This window comes from Chrysemys picta, chromosome 1 (assembly GCF_011386835.1).
Source record: "Chrysemys picta bellii isolate R12L10 chromosome 1, ASM1138683v2, whole genome shotgun sequence".
Classification (NCBI taxonomy): Eukaryota; Metazoa; Chordata; order Testudines; family Emydidae; genus Chrysemys; species Chrysemys picta.
The window spans coordinates 309,061,186-309,077,123 of NC_088791.1; the positions used below are offsets into that span (position 1 = coordinate 309,061,186).

General features: G+C 43.1%; 1 protein-coding gene across 2 annotated transcripts in view; it reads left to right on the forward strand.

Annotated features, from left to right (window-relative positions):
- SLC46A3 (solute carrier family 46 member 3) overlaps window positions 1-15,938 on the forward strand; it is a 23,556-nt gene continuing 7,618 nt past the window's right edge. For both annotated transcript variants that reach the window (XM_005286642.5, XM_042842842.2), the window contains exons 1-4: window positions 1-152; window positions 2,750-2,963; window positions 13,719-14,592; window positions 15,049-15,132. In XM_005286642.5, the coding sequence (XP_005286699.2) occupies window positions 2,772-2,963; window positions 13,719-14,592; window positions 15,049-15,132 (1,150 nt within the window). In that variant the 5' untranslated portion in view covers window positions 1-152; window positions 2,750-2,771. The remainder of the gene's footprint in view (window positions 153-2,749; window positions 2,964-13,718; window positions 14,593-15,048; window positions 15,133-15,938) is intronic.

Here is a 15,938-nt window from a genome sequence, read left to right on the forward strand (position 1 = left end):
CGGGTTCCGGGTTTGACGTATCAATGTTTGGGAGCAGCCCGGCGCAGCAGCTAGCCGGGGAGCACGAATCCCTGCTGCTGCCTGGGCCGGAGCTCTGCGGGTGCCAGCCGGTGGGGGATTCGCGGCCGCCAGCGGCAGGCACTGCAGAGGAGGTGAGGGCGCTGCCGGGGTGTGGGGCGGCGGGGAGGGCATCTTTCCTATTCCCCCAGCCAGCACATTGCACCCAACACTCACAGCGCGGCCAGCCACACACTGAGCTGCACCAGCACCCCAGAGCCTGTGCAGGGGAGACACACCCTGAGCCTGAGGCACCCCACAGCCTGCGTGGGGAGACACACTCTGAGCCTGCAGCAGCCCACAGCACGCGCAGGGGGAGACCCACTGAGCCTGCAGCACCCCACAGCCAGGGCTGGCTCCAGGTTTTTTGCCTTCCCAAGCAAAAAATTTTTGGCTGCCCCCTCCCCAGTCCTGGGCTCCCCCCCCCCCCACTCCCCTGCTGCCCCAGTCCTGGGCTCTCCCCCCACCTGCACCCCCTGCCACTCCAGCCCTGGGCTCTCCCCCTCCACACCCCAGCTCTGGGCTCCCCCCTTCCCTCTCACCAGTATCCCCCCACCCACACACCCCCTGCTGCCCCAGCCCTGAGCTCTTCCCCGCCCCCCACCCCACCTGCCCCCCCCCTTCTGCCCCAGCCCTGGGTCACTGGTAACTTGCTCCCAGGGTGGGTCATTATTATTCTTTTGTTCCACTCTTTGTTTCTGTGGGGAATTTGCCAATGCAATATCACTGTCTTCCTTTTAAACAAATAAAACTTAAAAAAAAAAAAAAAAAAAAAAAAAAAGCAATGGCTGTTGAAATAGCAATTCCAGTCCTAAAAACCACTGGGAAGCATTTCCTGCTCAATTTTATCCTCCTTTTTCTACAGCAAGTTACAGTGGATCAGTATATTTGATTTGGGGGAAGTGAAGTAACAGCTGCCCAAATTGAGCTTGAGCACTCCTGAATTTTGAGGTGTTCAAATCTGGAAGGCAGGTGCTAGATTCCCTTTCTGAATATGAGCTAAATCTGGAAAGGAAAAGTCAATTTCTGCTTCCATGGCTCAGAAGTGGAAATCCTCCTACGTGCCTGGTACAGTATCTAAAGCTGCCCAGGTCCAGTAGAGCCTCCCCTCCCTTACTTTTCATTTTAAATTCTAATGGGATCCACGTACCTCCTTTGCTAGGCTTCAGATAGAGAGGGGCACTGCCCATTTAATCCACCCAATTCTTTCTTTGGGGGCTGCAAGGTGAGGTCACACCAGTATCCCTAATCGAGTCTGGGGATGTCTTCTGAAGGGGATATCTGGGCCAAAGCCTTCTACTCCTTGGGCATACTTGTTCCCCATTCACAGTGTCACCCCGCTGTAGCAGGGAGCTCTCCATTCACAGCAAGCTGCAGCATGAGGTTTCAGCTACCATACTCCCTCCCCCTCCCTTTCCTGTTGATGGCGGCCAAGGGAATGCTGGGAAATGTAGTTCTTTCCCTGCTCCAGGGTGGGCTCTATAGGCAGGGAGCTAACCAAGGAACTACAGCGCCCAGGGCCCCCTGTTGGTTTTCAGCTCCCAGGCTGGATCCCTGCCGGCTTTCTGCCCCTGCAAATGGGTTGCCCCAAGCACCTGCTTGCTTTGCTGGTGCCTAGAGCCGCCCCTGCCCACAGCCCATGCAGGGGGAGACACTGGGACAGGAATACCCCTAGAATCCGCACAGGAACAGGCGCTAGAAGCACACACAACACACTCACACATGGGGAGAGACAGACAACACCCACCCTGCCATTCAGGCACAGTGGCTTAAAGCCTATAGGGGAGCCTACGGTTGAACTGGATCTGCTCACCCCAGGTAAAAGCCCATCTGCCCTGTCTTCACTGCTCTTTTAACATGGGTTAGCTAAGGTGAGTAAGAACACACTTTTTTTGCCGTGTAGAGCAGTGCACACAGCCACTAAGGCATACTAGAGATAGTGACACACACGTTATCAGACCAAGACGTGCCACACAGACATTGAGATGATACCTGAACGCTTAGATACACACAAACATGAATTTTTGCTAACACTGAAAATAGTTTGTTTTTATGTGGGGGGGAGGGGCAATGTCACATGACATAAAGTGATCTCGCTACTACTGCTTGTAATTTTGGTCATTTTGCACATCCGGACTTTGAATAACTGGGCTATATCTTGGAGCAGCTGAATAAACAACCCCAGAGAGAGTAGCAAGACCTGACATTTTATTTGGGGAGGGAAGATGTCTGCCTTTGGGTTCTCTAAAACAGTGTGATATGCGAGTTTTAAAATGATCCTTTACTGATTAACTACTTTTAGAATTTTAAAATACATGTTTTTAAGAAACTACTGAACATGGCAAAACGTAAACAAGGAGAACAATAGTGAGGAAAAAAAGACATCACCAACTTTTCAGTTCTTTTTAACTAGTTAAATAGTTGACTGGCTAAAATAGAAGCTGAATTAAATGTGCAACTCATTTGTGACTCAGATTTTTAGCAATATAAATTACACACTAGCAATCTAAAACCAAGCTTGGTTCAAAACAGTGTAAGCTCCTCAGTAACTGGCAGAGAATTACCAGCTGACACTTCCTTTCTCTCTGGTGTGCAAAACCACTCTCACCTGAATTTTAGACTATATTGAAACACTAGTATGTGTGTTCCTTTTGTATCGGACAGCTAATGCATGCTCTTCCTTTCTGAACAGAGAATTGAAGGGCAATCCAGACATGAGGAAAGTTTTATTAGTGGAACCTGTCATCATCATTTACACTTTTGCCTACTTCTTGACCGTACCACTGATTCAGCAGTATATTTATCGGAGGCTATGGGAAGAAGGAAGCAACTCCAGTTTAATAGAAAATAACAACACTACTTACTGTGAACTAAACAGAAGTAACCCAGTCTACATCAAACAGAAGGTAAGGAGGGGGAGAGGGGGAAGTAGGAAAGAAAACATATTACAAAGGAAAATTTGCAGTGAGTACTAGATAAATATTTAATTAACAGTGGCTTAATTGTTATAAAATGATGATTTCATTAATATTTATATGGTGCTATAGGTGTGTATAGTGTTTACAAAGAATCAACTCAGCAAGATGCTGAGGACATTCAGTTCCCTCTGAAGTCACTAGGAGTTGAGGGTGCACATTATCTTAGAGCAGTGGTTCTCAACCTATTTACCATTGTGGGCTGCATATGCAGCTCTCTGTGTTATGTGGGTCGCACCTACACAACATATATACTACCTGTATGGCCCTGAGGATGTGCTGCAGCTGTATGCTGATTGGACTGCAGGTTGAGAACCACTCCCTTACAGGGTTTGGCCCAAAAAGAAGATAGTGCCCTTACGCTGAGAAGTATAGAAACTAGGGCCCCGATCCTGCAAAGATGTATGCATGTGTTAAACTTTACGCAGTGTGATTAATACCTTTGACTTCAGTGGGACTACTCCATGTGTCAAGTTAAACATGTATGTCAGTCTTTGCAGGAGCAGGGCCTTGGTTAGATAGATATAGCATTCTACAGGGAGAGATGACATCAGACAGGGATGGGAGACCAGGAGGAGGAAATTAAAGAGAATTTTAAAATATGTATTTAACTGAACTGCTCTTTCAACACCTTTGAAAATCTCTGATTTCTCATTCATGCCAATAGTGACATTCATTTTCTGTATTGTCAGAATATAAGGATGGCAACTCTTCATTTGATTGTTAATGATCCTTTTAAAAACATTTAAAGCATATTTTAAAATTATTTGTACAATTTACTCTTCTTTTAATTAGATACTGATTAGAATCCCGTTACACCACAGCTTCCTTTACAATTAGGGGAAAGTGGTAGTTGACATGGATTTGTGAGTTATAAAAAAGGCATGTGTTAATAAGAAACCATCAGCTGACATAATTCCAAAACCAGAGAAAGGGATTGTTGTAAAACTCTAAGTAGCACTTGAAGTGAGGGATTTTGCGCAATCCTAGGTCTGAATCTCTGGGATGCTACCATACATTTTCTGATTTGGTATTCTGCACTGCCCCTTCTCAAGAATGGGGCATCCAGTCTACCTAGCCCACTTGCCATATATAACAAGTGCATGCTTGTCAATGCCATATGTGGACTCCATTGAACTTGCTCAGAGGAATAGCTCAGGCTTTCTACCATGACAGTTCTTCCTCATTTGTCAGGAGACTAGTCAGCTAAGGAAAAACTTAAAAGAGGGCAAAGTTGAATTTTTGCCAGAGGTCGGTCTCTCTCTCTCTCTCTCTCTCTCTCTCTCTATATATATATATATATATATATATATATTTTGGCTGACAGATTAGCCAAGGTAGGCCATTTATGATTCCCATTAATCCCCTTTAGTATTGATTACTTGGCTTCTACCTCCCAAATCGTAGAATATCAGGGTTGGAAGGGACCTCAGGAGGTCATCTGGTCCAACCCCCTGCTCAAAGCAGGACCTAATCCCAACTAAATCATCCCAGCCAGGGCTTTGTCACTCCTCCTATGGGAGTCAGAGTCCAGTAGAAGCATAAACCGCTCTTCCTGGCTGACCCAAACTATGGAGCTTTAATTCAATAGCAAGAAAGCAGCTGTGCATGATCCACAGGTGCAATTGGGAAGAGACCCAGCCGCTTTCTGGTGATTGGGGATAGGAGGCACCTTTCGCAATCTGTTAATCGATGTAGAGCTGCTAGTAGGCACTGATCACACTAGCTCTGCAGCATGTAATTGAACACAAATAAACTCAAAAAACCTGAGGCTGGGCTGCCAAGACCTTACTCACCTCTCTTCCAGCATCACACAGCCGGAGAGCTAGCTATTGAACTGGAATAACTTTTAGAGCACAGGAGGAGAACACGTGAACTCTCCACTCCTCCCGGCTGCAATGTTTGGCTGCATAGCTGTTCTTTTTGGAGAGACAGAGAGGCGTCCATTGCAAGTCAATTTGACCTTTTATTAGCTGGACCTGAACCAGAACTCATGGTCTCCTGAGGTTCTTGTGAAGTGGAAGTCTGTGGATGCTTTTGGCTAGATCAAGGTTTTTTTGGCCCAGATCTAAAAGGAATTTATGTCCTACTGGGATCCACAATCCACCTGCTCAGCTGCAGCCTAACTCTGTAGGCACCTAATCTCACTCAGCACCTAAATTTTCACTGTAAAAGTGCCCCAGCTGTCAAAGTTTGTGCCTCTGAGCATGTGCATTGCTCAGGTAGGTGACCTGACACCTGTCTCATGCCTAAGCTGCAGTGTGGTCCTCAAGCCAGGTGAAAGTAGGTGTTCCCCTGCCTAGCTTGCCTGCTGGGCCCAATTCAGCAAGCATGCCTAACTCTTCACAAAATGGCCAAGAGGAGACCTTCCTTTATAACCTTTAGCTCAGTGGTTAGGATACTCACCCCAGATACAGGAGACCCTGTTTCAATTACCCCCTCTGCCTTGTGAGGAGAAGGGATTTGAATAGGGGTTTTCCACTTCTCTGGGGAAAGCTCCAACCACTGGGCTTCAGAATATTCTGAGGTGGGTTTTTCTTGCTGAAGCTAGTCCACTTTGTATTAAACAATTAAATATTAATGGGGCTAGACAAAGAGGAGAATGTGCCAGCTTTTATGGATCCTATTCTCAGGTGCCTACCTCTCCTCATAAATTATATAGGGAACCTAGGCACTTAGCTCAGGGTTTGTGAATTCCAATGATTTTTCCAAGGCACCTAAAAGTTGGGTTTGTGGATCTAGGCTTTTTCTCTTAATAGTCTTTGTACATCACCCACAACAGGTATTTTCATCCAGTATTAGCTCTTACTGCATGCTGTGTTTTAGGTAGATGAATTTTGGTATATTGTGATACTTTCTCAGGGTGTCCAGAACCAGAGGTCACCATGTTACCCCCTGTCTTAGTAAAAGACAGATTTACTGTTTTTCAGTTCTCTGGCACTCATGGTCAGTTAGCCACCCAAACAAACTCCTCAGAACTTTTCCAGCCCTTACTTTGCCTGCAAGTTTAAGTCTTGGTGTATCTCAGTTCCTCCCACAAGCATTCCTCCCCCCCCCCCCCCCGCCCCCCCTAGTGTCCAGCCACTGTCGCTGGACACTCTCAGTAATTACCAGGTAAGCTGCCCCTAAAGAGATAGTGTACACACAGCTGGGTGGTTACACAGATGGATGGTTACAACTCAGGATCAGGTCCTTTATAGCAACACAGCACTGTAATTGTTTATTAACAAAGAACAGAGATTCACAGATTCAAATGAGTATTGAGAAAGACTAAGGGGAACAAAAATGGTTACAAATAAAACAAAACTATAACACTTTCCAGAGATAAAAACTTAACAGGCTACAACCCTTGTCTAAAGTAGTTTCTCACCCTCAGAAGTCTTTCTGCAGAGCTTGCTGGTTTTCAGTCAATCTAGGATCTATTCCTTCACAAATCACCCCCTCACTAAGAGTGTTCCTCAGCGAAATGGATAATGGGAGTTGTTCTTGCATCCCTGTTATAGCCCAGTAAACCTTTGAAAGCATTCCTGCTGTTTGTTCTCCACTGCATTGGTGCCATATTGTGTTCACATCACTCCTGCCCCCGTCAACCTGTCTTTCCTGTCGACTTTACATGCAAATGTAGCTTCCATTGTTTTATGACAGTAATAACTATCTTTCCTCCTGGAAGAAACTTCTTTCTCCCTTTGTTTGGTTACAGACTTTAAAGCATATTATCAGTACATATACTCAGTTCCTCATATAGTATTAATACATACACTTCACAATGATATTAATGGCCAGCGTGTCATTGACTTTCATTTCATACCTCACACAACATTCTTTATGGATAACTACTGTGACAGCAATGTGTTAGGTGTAGTGAGTTTGTGAGGCCTGATTGGAGTTGCTGACAGAACAGTGAGCCCTTTGCCAGTTGGCATTGAGGGGTTCTTAGTGTCACGCATAGGCTATGTCTACACTACAGACCTTACAGTGGCACAGGTGTACCGCTGCCGCTGCGCCGCTGTAAAGTCTTCTGTGTAGCAGCTCTATTCCGACGGGAGAGCTCTCCCGTTGGCATAATTAAACCACCCCCAACGAGTGGCAGTATCTATGTCGGCGGGGGAGCATTTCCCGCTGACATGGTGCTGTCTGCACCGGCGCTTCTGTTGGTGAAACTTATGTCAGACGGTGTGTGTTTTTTTTTTTTTTTTTTTCCCACATCCCTGAATGACAAAAGTTTTACCGACAAAAGTACTAGTGTAGACATAGCCATATACTGTCATGTTGTTTTCGTTATTGCAACTACAAAACCCATAAATGATAAAAAATCTGCCAGCTGCAGATTTCTGATCTGGAAATGTAGTTAAACTTCACAAAAACGTAGTTTGATTTTTTTTTTTTCTGTAGTTGACATTTGCTGGAAAACCCTGAAATTCAAGCTTTTTTTCAAAACGTGACCGTACATGCTTCGAAAAATAAAACTTTCCCACTACATGCAAAGCCTTGAAAAAAGCGCTTATTAACCATGAGTCAGCTGAATTTCAAATGGCTTCTTGCAACAAGATCATTGTGAATTTACTTTTTCACACAGTTGCTCACTGCAATTATTTGACATAAAGGATGCATAATAAATAACTAGTTTTACATTCTCAGTGTTTGGATAACTCTGTTCATGGCAATGGGTCTCCAGTAAGCAGGATCTTGTCCTGCAGAACGTTTCTGTTGCCCATGCCCTGCCAATTTCCAGTTCCCATTATTTCATCACTACAGGCCTCAGGTAGCTGTAAACTCTGAAATAATCAAGATTTTGTCTGTCTGCCTGTGTTTTACACCACACTCATCACCATAGCATCTGAGCATGAAATTCTTGCCCCATTGATGTAAATGGCAAAATCCCTATTGGCTTCCATGGGGCCAGGATTCCACACTGAGAAAGAATTCTATCTGCAAGTGGGTGAAAACAGTAGGCTGAGAAATTTAAACTCCAGACACTTTGCTGAGATTATATTTGCACCAGGTATTCTGGATTTTCCTGGGAGTCCAAGATACTAGTGACTTTTATACATGCCCTACATTTTGCTGTGGTGTTCCTTAAATTCTGTTTCTATCAGCCGCTCAGGAAGAGACAAATTGTCCTCTCTGTTCATCTTGTGTAGTTCCTTTGTTTTTAGGGTTGGGAGGGGCTTTTCAATCTCAACAGTGTCAGGGCAAAATGAGAAAATAAATGTAAGACAATAGGAGAGCGTTTGGGGTCTGTAAGGTTATATAAGATTTAGTCAAAGATGGATAAGGCCTTTGCGGCACTTGGATTCATTATCTCATAGGATTTGGGGAAATATATTCATTTTATAATTAATTAAAAAGAGGTTCAGAATTCACTGGAATGAAAGCTGGTGCTTTCTGATTGCTGGATTGAACAAAATCTCTTTTAACTGAGCTCAGAGGAGTTCTATTGAAACAGTATTTATCATACAGGGCATGCAGTATCCTTTGCTAGTATGTAACATTCTTTAATTGTACGAGCCGCTATCAATTTGTCCTGTCCTGCTCATTGTTCAGCCTCAGGCACAACATTCCTCACTTAACTTAATCCTTATTTAAATCAAGGAATTCTTCATTTTCATCCATTTAATTTTGTATTCTCGGATTTTTTGTTCTGTATAATCATATTTTAGAGTGTAGTGGATTTGCACATTAAGAAAATAGGGCCAGATTCTCTGCTGCTCTAAATCTGTGTAGCTCTATTGATTTCAATGGAGTTGTGTTGGTTTGAACGAGCTGAAGAGTTGGCCCATAGTTTTTTATGTTCATTTTCATTTACTTTATCAATGCTTGAACTGTTCATTGATAGTGTTCATGCATTCTAAATGTGGCATATGTCCCCCTCCCCCGTCCTTGAACTAGATCAGATGGTGCAAGCCAGGGTAATTCCAGTGAAATTAATGGAGATGGGTGATTTACAGGAGTTGAGCATCTCGCCTCCTTTTTTGCGTGTGTTGGACTTTCTCCTCCAAAACACACACACGTATGCCATTTTTCTCTTCTTGTTTAATGTTATTAAGGGTGTTGGGTTTTTAGCTATCATATCTGTATGAGTTTTAGACTGTTTTATGGTATGGTTTATTCAGTACCCTGAGCATTCCTGTGTGGGATGGGGTGGGACAATATGGTAAAGTAGAGTTTTATTACCAATGTATTGGCATTTCTATGATGCTCATCACTGTGGTGTGCCAGCTGTAGTATTGGAGTGCCCGCTTTAGTAAAGAAACATTGCATATAACATGGAACATCCTAAGGTTCTGTTTGCTGCTTAACTGTACAAAAAGTGCTACCCATGAATCAATTTTTTCGCTGTCTTCACAACTGCAGTTAATCCTCGTCTCACAAGATGCCTCTGCTTTGTTCGTTATGCCCATTTGTCTGCAGGCTATTGCTTCCCTTCCCATTGCTGCTGTCACAGCAGAGCAAGTAGTTTCCCTTCTCATGCTCCCCCCCCCCCACCCCTCTCTCTCTAGGATAAATTACTTCCTTTCCTAACACTACTCTCCATTCATGATGCTTGTCTTTCCTTTGCACCAGTGCACTCTGTAGACAGGGCCCTTCCCTCTTTTTGTGTTGATCAAGTTGCTTCCTTTCTCACTGTCTAGGCCAGGGGTTCTCACAAGAAATTTTTTGGTGGCTGCTCTGACAGTTTTTCCTAAAATACTTAATTAACTTTAGGAAAAACAAATAAATATGCACATATCCATGTCCAAATCATTGTAATTTATTTATGTAGGGGAGTTTTCAGACTCAATAATAAAAATAATGTACAGTTCTTTACTGGACCTAAACAGAATAGAAACAAAATAAGGTGCTTTGCACGTCCTTGTCTTTTTTTGTTGTTGTTTCTTTTGTCTTTTTGGTTGCTGTTTTTTTTTTTTTTTTTTTTTACTTGCTAGCTAGTAAGTCTGCTCCTGTGAAAACTGATATTTATAGGTTTGTTAATATCGCTTTTTATAGCAGACTTACTCAACCTTGGCAAGCCGCGGAACAAATTAAGCTGTGAATGGAGAGCTGGGTAGGGAAGCAGTGGTGGCTGGGGGCAATGGAGGGCTAGGGGAGGCAGTGGGAGCCATGGGCAATGAAGGAGAGTGTGAGCGGGGGGCCGAAGCCCCGCGGTCGATGGATGGAGCCCGAAGCCCTGCGGCCGGAACCTGAAGCCCCATGGCCGGAGCCTGCTGCCCAACGTCCCAAGGCTGAAGCCGGAAGCCTGAACCCCACTGCCCCTGGGAAAGGGGGGAACTCAGACTGGCTGACTGCTCTTTTGGTGTTTCTGGCTCCAGAGGGGGGCGAGGCCCAACCCCTACTGGTGGCCACGGGGAAGGGGTGAATGCTTCTCCCTCCCTCTCCCCCCCTCGCCAATCACTGCCTAGGAGGCTGTGGCTGCAAGAAAAACCCTGGGTGGCCGCATGCACCCACAGTGGCCACATTTGAGAAACACTGCTACGCCATATCTTGTTCTCTGTTCGCAAATAGAAACTGGATGAAAGCAGAAGAAAACTCCACTTATCTGGCCCAAAACCTATCAGGGGGAGTTGTTAGGGACCAAGGGATCATCCTCCATTTTAACCTGGTTCCAGATTCAGGCTGTCAGATTCCCAGGCATTAGTGCAGGCAGGAAGGCCATGATAATATGACTTCTGAGGCAGCCGTGCTGCCATAAGGGCATGGGATAAGGGAGACAAGAGTGTAAGGGGGCTTGCTCTTCATGTGAAGGTCTGAGCCCTCCATGGTTGCCTCAAGATCTACTCAATTTTCTTCAGGATCTCAGAACACCCTGGGTGGGCGTGAAGGGCTATGCCTCCTTCCCACCCTGCAAGTAAACAAAGTCCAGCACCACCACTTCATGATACCTCGGAAGCTCCAAGTGAACTTTCAGAGTGACTTTAATCCTTTTACATTAGTTTTGGTTCTGTTTGATAGCATGACATGGGGATTTGTGCACAGAGAACCACTTTCCTTCCTACCGCTGCTCTCTAGGCTGATCGAGTTACTTCCTTTTCAGCTGCTGGAGTGACTGCCCTTTGGTATTGCCCGTGTAACTAAACACAAACCAAGATCTGAATTTGCTAGCAACCAGCGTCAAGTGCAAAATAATCATCAAATCAACTTTGATTTATATCGTTACTGTTTTTTCTTTAACTTTTTTCTTTAATTCTTTTCACTTACTACCATTAGTCACAAACGTGCCATTAATTTATGTCCATCAAGTGTGTTTTATTTTTAAACTTTTATTAAATTGAATAAAAAGAACTCAGAAGTTCTTCCTCCACTCTTGCATCTATTTATTGCTATAATGCAGCTCCTGTATCTTATAGGAATACACGCACAGCCTGATACCTCTCTTACTAGAGGTTAGTGATTCTGAGACTTTCTGAGCCTGAGAACTCCTTTCCAATGGTTTTAAATGTATTTGCACCTGTTAGGTAAATTATCCAGGTACTTCACACTGCCACTCTGCAGGAAGACTTCACAGACTTGTTGATGGTCATAGAATCATAGAAGTGTAGGACTGTAAAGGATTTCAGTAGATCACCTAGTCCAGTCCCCTGCACTCAAGGCAGGACTATATCATAACTAGACCATTCCTGACAGGTGTTGGTCTAACCTGTTCTTAAAAACCTCCAATGACTGAGATTCCACAGCCTCCCTAGGCAATTTGTTCCAGTGCTTAACCACCATGACAGGAAGTTTTTCCTAATGTCCAAATGTAACCATCCTTGCTGCAATTTAAGCCCATTGCTTCATGTACTATCCTCAGAGGTTAAGGGTACATCTTCACTACCTGCCGTATCGGCGGGTAGCAATCGATTTATCCGGGATCGATATATTGTGTCTCATTAAGACGCGATATATCGATCCCCGAACGCACTCACCGTCGACTCCGGAACTCCACCAGAGCGAGTGGCGGTAGCACAGTCAACGGGGGAGCCGCGGCCGTCGATCCCACACCATGTGGACCCCAGGTAATTCGATCCAAGATGCTTCGACTTCAGCTACGCTATTCGCATAGCTGAAGTTGCATATCTTGGATCGATCACCCCCCCAGTGTAGACCAGCCCAAGGGAGAACAATTTTTCACCCTCCTACTTGTAACAACCTTTTATGTACTGGCAGTGGCGCTGGAACACTTTTTGTAGTGGGGGTGCTGGAAGCCAGCTAAGGAAACTGTAAAGCAGTGGTCCCCAAACTTTTTACCTCATGCCCCCCTTACACCTGTCGTGTGTGGGGGGCACAACCTCCCAGAGCCGGGGTTCTGAGAGGGGGGACACGGACGGGGTAAGGGGGCCGGGAGCTGGGACTGGGAACAAAGTCCCTGGATGCGGGGCCGGCAGCTGGGACCCCGGGTGGGGCCAGGAGCAGAGCCCTGGGCATGGGCTGGGGGTGCTGCAGCACCCTTGTTCCCATGCCTGTGTGTACCAGCAAACTATTATCATGTCCCCCCTCAGTCTTCTCTTCTCCAAACTAAACAAGCCCAGCTTTTTCAGCCTTTCCTTATAGGTCATGTTTTATAGACCTTTAATCATTTTTGTTGCTCTCCTCTGGAGTTTCTCCCATTTGTCCACATCTTTCCTGAAATGTGGTGCTCAGACCTGGACACAGTACTTCAACTGAGGCCTTATCAGTGTGGAGTAGAGTGGAATAATTACTTCTCGTGTCTTGCTTCTCACGTCATGGGATGTGATAATATTAAGTATAGATGTGTCAGTACGGTTAGTTTTTATGCAATACACTAGAACCTCAGAGTTACGAACTGACCAGTCAATCATATATCTCATTTGGAACTGGAAGTATGCAATCAGGCAGCAGCAGAAACAAAATAAAATTAAAAAAGAAGCAAATACAGTACAGTACTTTGTTAAACATAAACTACTAAAAAATAAAGGGAAAGTTTAATAAAAAGATTTGACAAGGTAAGGAAACTGTTTCTGTGCTTGTTTAATTTAAAGTAAAAGGGTTAAAAGCTGCATTTTTCTTCTACATAGTAAAGTTTCAAACTGTATTAAGTCAATGTTCAGTTGTCAACTTTTGAAAGAACAACCATAACATTTTGTTCAGAGATATGAACGTTTCAGAGTTATGAACAACCTCCATTCCTGAGGTGTTGGTAACTCTGAGGTTCTACTGTATTTCCTTTGTGTGCATTATTATTTATTGATGTAGCACTATCAATATGCATGACACTTTACAGATAAGTAAAATATCATGGGCTCTGTAATAATCCCATTCAGGGCCAGATTCTGATCCCTCTTATCTGCATTAAATTGCATGTTTCAATATGATTACATGTGGAGTAAGGTGCTGCTTCCTGTGAGTGGGAACCAGCATCTGGCCATAAAATAGTAGTAGTAGTAGTTTTATCACCGACTTCAGTAAGAGCAGAAGCAGACCAATAACCCCTTCGCTGAAGGGCTCACAGCATAGGGGCCTGAACTTACAAATGCGTGCTCACAACAGTAGTCTTGTTGACTCCATTGCGACTACTCATCAAGTAAGGACTACTTGCCTGAATGAGAGTGTTCAGGATCATGTCCTAAGTTAAAATACAACAAGAAAGAGTGACAATATTGAGGGAAGGGAGAGGGAGGACAAAGGTTACAGCAGTAGAATTTTTTGGATAGGTAACTGCTTCATATTATTTTTTTGTTCCCTTTGCAGGAAGTCCAAGAAAAGGCCTCTCTTTTTCTCATGCAGTTGGACTTAACTGGCGCAGTTCCCAGCATTTTGGTTGCCATTGTCCTTGTAGCTGATGGGGATCGTCATGGACGCAAAAAATCTTTAGTTCTGCCTTCAGTGGGAGCTTTTATATCAAATGCTTTCCTTGGTGCATTATCATATTTCTCCCTGTCCCTCTCTATTTTGTTTGCAGTTGCATTTTTTGGTTCACTGTTTGGAAGCATTGCAACTTTCCTCGGAGGAGCCTTTGCCTTTATAGCTGACCTATGTAATGAAGAGAAGCAGAAAACAATACGTATAGCTGTGGTTGATTTGATTTTTGGACTTGTATCTGGAGTAGCAGGACTGACTTCCGGCTACTTCATAAGAGGATTAGGCTTTCCATGGACATTTGTGGTTGCTTCTCTACTTCACGTTATTAATATTTTCTATATTACATTTTGGCTGGAGGATACAGTACATGTACCTGAATTCCAGCAGCATGCATCAGTGTCTTGTACTGAAGGCCTTAAAGAAACATTTTCTGGAGTGTACATGCTTTTTAAAACTTCCACTTCTAAAAAACGAACTTTAATCATTGTATTGCTTTTTACATTCATGATGTATTTTTTTACTTGGATAGGTGGGAGTTCTCTTTTTACGTTGTATGAACTAGATGAACCTCTCTGCTGGAATGAACTCTACATAGGATATGGAGCAGCTGCATTCACTTCTGTTTCTCTGACCAGTTTTTTAGGAATATACTTGTTTTCACATTGTCTCAGGGACATCTATATTGTCTTCATCGGGATATTTTCTTACATTGGAGGAATGGTCATGGCTGCCTTTGCCAAAACTACACTGCTCATGTTTTTAGGTTAGTTCAAAAGCAGGCCCTTTAGATTAATGAAATATGTGAAAATTGTTATATTCTATATAATTAAGCCTGCTAATCCCTTAAAAGAACCTAAAGATATTTTTAAAACAACAACAAAAAAAGTAATGTTCAATCAACAAGTTCATATTGGCTTTTAAATGTAAATTCAAAAATGAAAAGTGTGACAAGTGAATGAAAGCACTTCCTTATGGCTTTCTGTTTTTAATATCATGTGTATATATACTGGGTTTATGACTGTTTTTCTGTGCTAATATAATTTAAGATAATTATGTCACAATACAATAATAGTTATGGTTTGAATTTTCTATCACTTTTACTATTTGGAGCCTTCAGTACATAAAATGCAGTTAGGTCATTTAAAAAAAATTGCAGTTCACCTTTAAATTCTAAAGTGTGTTATTTGAGTGACTCATGACTAATTATATTGTTTTGCAGTGAGAGTGCCCTCTCTTCTATGTTTTATGCCCATTCCTGTTCTACGGTCCATGTTGTCAAAAGTGGTTCTGGCTAGTGAACAAGGTGAGTTGAATTTATTAAAGGAACATTCACCAGGCATCTTAAAATAAATAGGCTCTAAATTATAAAAGGTTTAAAACATATTTGTGTGAAGGGGTTACATTTTTTTGCTTGTACTAGCTTTTTTAAGTAATTTCTTAAATTTCAGGTTCTATCTATTATCACTCTATTTTATTTCAGTAAAATCCTTGTGATTTTTGTTTCCAAGTTAATGTAAATAAGATTAGCTGTTAACACCTGGCCAAAATTTCTCCATTGGGGGAAAAAACCCTAAAAGATTGGTTGGCATTTTGGTTAAAAATAGTGATCCCCTGAAAACTGGAAGTGAAGTTAAAAGTAAAGCTCTGTTATACAGTTGTGACTTGACAAGTGCTTTTAACATTCGGCAAGTTTTCACATTGAGAGAAAGAAATACATCTCATGTTTAGTTAGCCATTACAAATTATATTTCGAATGGCAAAGGGTGGATGGTCAACCTTTGAAACACTTGAAAGGGTGAAAAGAAACAATTAAGGACTCTGATACTGAGTTGTGCACCACTGCCTCACGGCTATAGTAAAATTCCCAAAGGACATAACATTAATTCTTACCTATATAAAACCACGGATGTTTAGATTTAAAACTAAAAACACGTTGTGCAGAAATGAAGCCTGTTATTCTGCAATCTTTTCACTGATGTTTAATTTAAAGCTGGTAAAGAATGGCTTATTGTTTGAAGTATGTATGTACTATATTTTGGCACCTCTAGCTCCAAATGCTCTCACAGACTTTTGAGTAGCCAAACTGATACTTTGTGAAAGTGCCAGCTC